At 37.2% G+C, this 5,468-nt stretch overlaps 1 protein-coding gene across 1 annotated transcript in view; it reads right to left on the bottom strand.

The window, feature by feature from the left end:
* Positions 1–3,523: 3,523 nt before the first annotated feature.
* Positions 3,524–5,468, bottom strand: part of LOC108969976 (nucleoside diphosphate-linked moiety X motif 19-like) — an 18,475-nt gene continuing 16,530 nt past the window's right edge. The window contains exons 4-5 of the mRNA XM_018935035.1: positions 4,011–4,092; positions 3,524–3,957 (exon numbers count right to left, since the gene is read on the bottom strand). Of these exons, the coding sequence (XP_018790580.1) occupies positions 3,559–3,957; positions 4,011–4,092 (481 nt within the window). The 3' untranslated portion in view covers positions 3,524–3,558. The remainder of the gene's footprint in view (positions 3,958–4,010; positions 4,093–5,468) is intronic.

Genomic DNA, 5,468 nt, shown 5'->3' with positions numbered 1-5,468 from the left:
CAGTTCCCTTATACCGAGTTGTTGACGAGTGCTCTCAGAGAGCAGGACTGCAAGCCGACTAGAAAATCGTAATGTGGATCCGTTAGCGTTTGTATTTGTATTGTATTGAGAAAGAACTTGAGGAAAGCCGGCGTGATATAAAAATTCACAGTAAATCACTAAGGGTCAAAAGCAACCTTTCGATATGGATGATACAATATCCACACAAATTCATTGTTAAATTTTATTGAAATTATTTTTCTAAAACAAGTTTATTAAAAACTATCGCTTAAATATCGTCCTCGACGTTCTAGAGAGAAATGCAAGTTTTTCAAAATCGTCATCTATCAGGGGTGTTGTGGAATCTGATAGTTGTCGGAATCAGAATTTAAACCGATCAAAAAAAGCAGTAGGTGTAATGAACTCAGATATTATTGGTTTGATATTCGAAACAGAATTTGTATCGTTTCTGGGTGTCACGGAAACCAATTATATCGGTTTTGCTGTCAGAAGAAAATCAAGATAATCGCACACAGATTTTAAATGTATGTTAAGAAATCAAGTTATTTTTATATTACGGATTAATTTGTCTCTATTTGTATAGGCGAAAACATAAGTACAAAACTCGAAACTTCAAACATCTTAATCAATGTTTTGCAGATACATATGAATAATATGAAAATACGTTATGTGAATGCTCAGTATCCTGGCAGCAGTCACGACTCTCACATATGGAAGGTCAGCAATGCTTGGTATTTTTATGAGAAAAAGTACTTTGATGGTGATCGAAAGACTTGGCTTTTGGGTATTATGCATACATTTGTATATACATTTATGTTACAAAAATTCCCAAATTATTTTGTGGGCTCGTGAGCTTCACTTCGAGCCATGAAAGGCATCTCAATTCGTTAATGTTGCGGCAGCGTTCCACAACGTTTGTATTCACTATCGCGTAAATGATGAAATTTTAGAAAGTAATTCGAAGCCAAATATATTTACAAAAATTTTTTCATCAACTTATAATGATGCAACTTCACAAATCACAGAATCAATATGTGCAACACTTACACGAATATAACATTCTAAACAAGTATTAACATAAAATATTAATAGTTTTCATGAAGGAACATTTGCTGTTTTATGGAATTCATAGCCGCTATTGAATTCTCCATAGCTATGCTATGCCTTCCAATTTCTTCCACTTCCGCTTTTTTCAAATCGTTTTGCTTTTCCGAAGCTCTGCCTAGTCAACGCCAGATGAAAGGTCGTCCAACTTATGCAGAACCTTTTTCTGAAATACTTTTTGAATTGAAATTTGTTCTTATAAAAATTCGGCAGTACATGCATCCAGGGGCCTAGAAGTACGTCTAGGAAGTGCTGGACTGCAGGTCACTGATGGTATTGATACGTCGGCCTCTGTCTCATCGCCAACGTAGGCTGCCAGCGGTAAGCCCATGCCTATCTCTGTCGCCATCAGTAGCTGACTACTCCTTTTTAATATCCATCTATTTTCTTTTTATGTAGGCCTTCCTGTAGTAGGCCATACTTAATAAAAAATAAGTCAAACAAGCTTTAAATTATCCTGTTATAACAATAAAAACTACAACTTTATTTTATTACGTTCTTCTAGCCAGAAATATACTTGATAAGCGAACCAACAACTCCAAAAGGCAGTCCCTTCTTCTTTAGAACACTTGGTTTTTGGTTTTTGATGTAAGAGCTCAACCATTAGTCCACATTGCAGCTTGGTGGTAATTAGACCTGCGGAAATCGCATTAAAGATTATTTTACTGGTAACAAATATATTTGAATTCAATAAAAACTTACATTTTCTTTTAAATTTATTTCTACGCTAGCAAAAACTTGTCGTACAAAAATTCCAATGTGCCACTCCACGAATGTTCGAATTGCATGATAGGAATTTCATATGTTTCCCAGTCTACGATGGATTGAATGATAGGACTGATTACCATTGCTAGCGGTGATCTGATAAATAGCTATGCTAACTCTTGTCACAGATCATCTGCCCATAATTACCTCGATCGAGAAACCTCCCGATTTTGTTTCTGTGAACAACCTGACCTTTATTTACTTTAACAAAGCTAACTGGATGACTTCACAGAATTTACTGAGAACGCTTTGCCCATTCGTACGGAAGTAACCGTTGGAGAACGTCGATTCGGCAAGGTGATCTGAGCAGCTACCACTTGCTTCATCCCGGCTGGAAGAATTGTGGAACTCCGCCCTAATTTGCCAGCCTAAGCAGCTGTTTTAGCCAACAAGCGCGACATCTTACGCCATGCCGAATAAAGGATCTCAATTTGGAGATTCGGCGATTGGTAAATCCACAGAAGCGGAAGAAATGGAGCTCTTGATATCCTTTAACCCCTCCACCGGTGTGAGTAAACTTTGGTCTACTGTCAAGGCTTTTTCTAATCCGCAAAAAAATGATGACGGCGTTGAAGGTCAATTCGGAGCCGAAGAAGTGCGTGAACTATTAGACAATACCAAACGATGTGTTACCGGACGGCTGCAAAAAATTCCAAAAGACTGCGTTCCACTTACTTTGACTGTTAAGAAGGCTCAGAATATCATCAGCAAGGCAAAAATCATCCAAATCCATTAGAGCTGATGGAATCAACATGCTTATGCTGGGCGAGAGTAACTTACCTCTTCAAGGTCCCCGAACTGTCGCTGGGTGGTGTCCGACCCCGTCGAAACTACACGTTTCTTGGACTACCCGTTAGATCACGTCAACAACTTAACGAATCCTTAGCACCCAAATGGGCACTAGGTATCCAATAAAACAACAACAAGCGCTTTAAGTCGCCTAGTAGCAAACGGTTTTCATCACGAACTAGCGCACCTATGTTCGAGTGATATCCCGTAGGGCAACATGTATCTAGGTGGATGTATATATTAAATATTTCGATAACATCTGACCGGATAGTTATACCCTGACATTCAAGGGTAGTACCCCTACGGTTGATGTCGCCATCGATAAGACTATGTGCGCGGGGTTGTGTATTATGAAGGGTAGGCCTCGACCATTATCTCGCTCGCGATTCTTACGTATAACGCTGAAGGCGACAAAACTCAGAAGATCTGGAGTCCATTGCAGTTTAATTGCAGAATTCGAGTTGACCAGAATGGGAGTTATGCTGCCTGTTTGAGCTCCTATGGACCATTTCGCAGTAGTACCTTGGTAGAATGAGGCCATATAACTCGTGATCCACTCCCCGTGTGTCTTAAGGCCTGAGCAGATCATAAGATGCATCCATCCATTGCATGTTTTACACCTAACCAAGGTAGAGTTTGGATGAAGCCTTTTAGCTCAGGCGCAGCAAATAAAATTGCCTGCAGCAGAGACCTGCTTCAGTGATGACATATTTAATCTAAAACTTATCGAACCAAACGGGATTATATATACGAAAAATCAGCCCTTGGCGGGATAAAAACCGAAAAACCGAAGACTGTTCAGCCGTTTTATACTTCTGCACCAGTTTTTTTCGTACTTTTACTAAAAACAAATTAAAAATCTAGATTGACTTTCTCTCCAACCATATTTATATCTATCAATTATATATTATAAATTACTGGTGGCAGATGTCCATCAGTCAGTGAACAATTGAGTTGTATAAAAAAACGTCCATTATTGAAATATTCTATGCGATGCAAATTCTTAACTTCTGACCGATACTGTTCAATTGTGATTGTTTCAGTATTTTTTTGGTTTGTTTCATCTGTATTACTGTTGTATAGGTCATCGCCTGGCATTAAGCTCACAGTACCATCGGCACATTTCTTAATAACAGGAAGCATTAGGGTAACACCCTTTGAAGAGCGAACACGAGCAAAATTTATTAATTCATCTAAGCGTGGGAAATTCAGTAACCTTGATAATTCATATAACTGTGGTGGAGGAAGATACAGCTTTTGGTCAAAGTAATCCTTAATGAACTCTTTTGGCGTTTTCCACTACAATGCGAAAAGATTATTTATAGTTCTTAAATTAAGTCATTAAAACAAACCGAAAAACTGGCAGCTTCATTACTTTCCAGGATCACATCTGGTATATTCTCCATCGCCACTAAGTAAAAACCAGTTTCAAATCTACAATAGAATTCTTGATATTAGTTTCCTTATTTACAAGCGTGCAAGTGCATATAAAGTTACCACTTATGATTATATTTCAGTGCGAATACTTAAGCGCCAATTAAGGCTTTTAACTCAACTCCTCTTTGTTGAAGTTTAGAAATTGGTATTATCGATATTAATTCAAAACGACAAAAAATTTCGATTGATGCATTGCCGAACTTCCAACTTTTATATATAAAACTACAACTGCTCGTTGTCAGCAGTATTTGAACATTTGTGCAGTTTATTTTGAAAAAATATCAATTTAAAATGGAGAACGGGTTAATTATTTTTGAAATTATTTGCACATTCCTTGAAAAATACAGTCAATCCCAGTTATGTGCCACAATCAAAGATACAGATGTTTGTGGTTTGTAAAAATAAAAATATAATATGGCACATAAACGAGTGCGAATACTTAAGCGAGTGTTACTTAAACCAACAATTAGTATTTCATAAAACAAACCGTAAGATGCAGCAAGATATGGGCAGTTAAGAGAGATGATTTTCATTTAAGCGGAATACTGATTAACCGGGATTCACTGTACACAWAAATCAGAGGAATATTGAATATTTTATTTGGCACATTTCTTGACTTGAAAATCGACAAATAAACTATTTTGTCAATTTTATTCTAATATAATTAATTTTAATACTTATATTAACATACATATTACGCACAAAGTTTATTTTCTTTCGCTTATTCTCTCTTGCTCTTCTATTGTGGATCGTTTACAATGCGTAACCAGCCGTCAAAATTACTTGAAGAAATAATGTATTTTTTTTCTTGAGCAATGACTTGAGAGCTGGATGCCAACCTTTAGAAGCAAAGAAATAAGTCTGTGGAACATATTGTGAATATAAGGGGTCGACTCAATATATTATCCCTATAAAAATGAACTGCAGTTTTGGTAACTACCTTCAGCAAGGAAATGGTCAGTTGCGCATCAGACACACGACAGTACATCGCATACGTTTGGGAAAAACCTAGGATTACTTTTTTAAAATGGAATACTACGCGAAAGTAATTCAGTCACACCGACATGATAAAAATTTTATAATCCAAGTATTATCATAGAGTTTTACTTATTTTTGTTTATTAAATGTAGCAGGATGGAGTCATGTGTAGAAGCTCACGCATGTGACTAAAGTTTTCTGATCGCCATTCACTTGGGAGTGTCCAGAAACGATTCTTTTACATATGACTAAAGCAGCTCACGACTTCCGGTCCTTGACCAAGTATCCTCTGGGTAGCTTAGAACATCCGTTTGAAGGCGAGCTGAAGTGAGAAGGCGAAACATTCCCTGCATAAGGTTGTACGCTGGGTTTCGGACCCGCCACGTAAAAAAAAA

The sequence above is a fragment of the Bactrocera latifrons genome, unplaced genomic scaffold (genome assembly GCF_001853355.1).
Source record: "Bactrocera latifrons isolate USDA-ARS-PBARC rearing strain unplaced genomic scaffold, ASM185335v1 scaffold_272, whole genome shotgun sequence".
In the NCBI taxonomy this organism is placed as follows: Eukaryota; Metazoa; Arthropoda; class Insecta; order Diptera; family Tephritidae; genus Bactrocera; species Bactrocera latifrons.
Note: the sequence above shows the minus strand (reverse complement) of the source record. Positions and strands in the feature narration are given on the sequence as shown.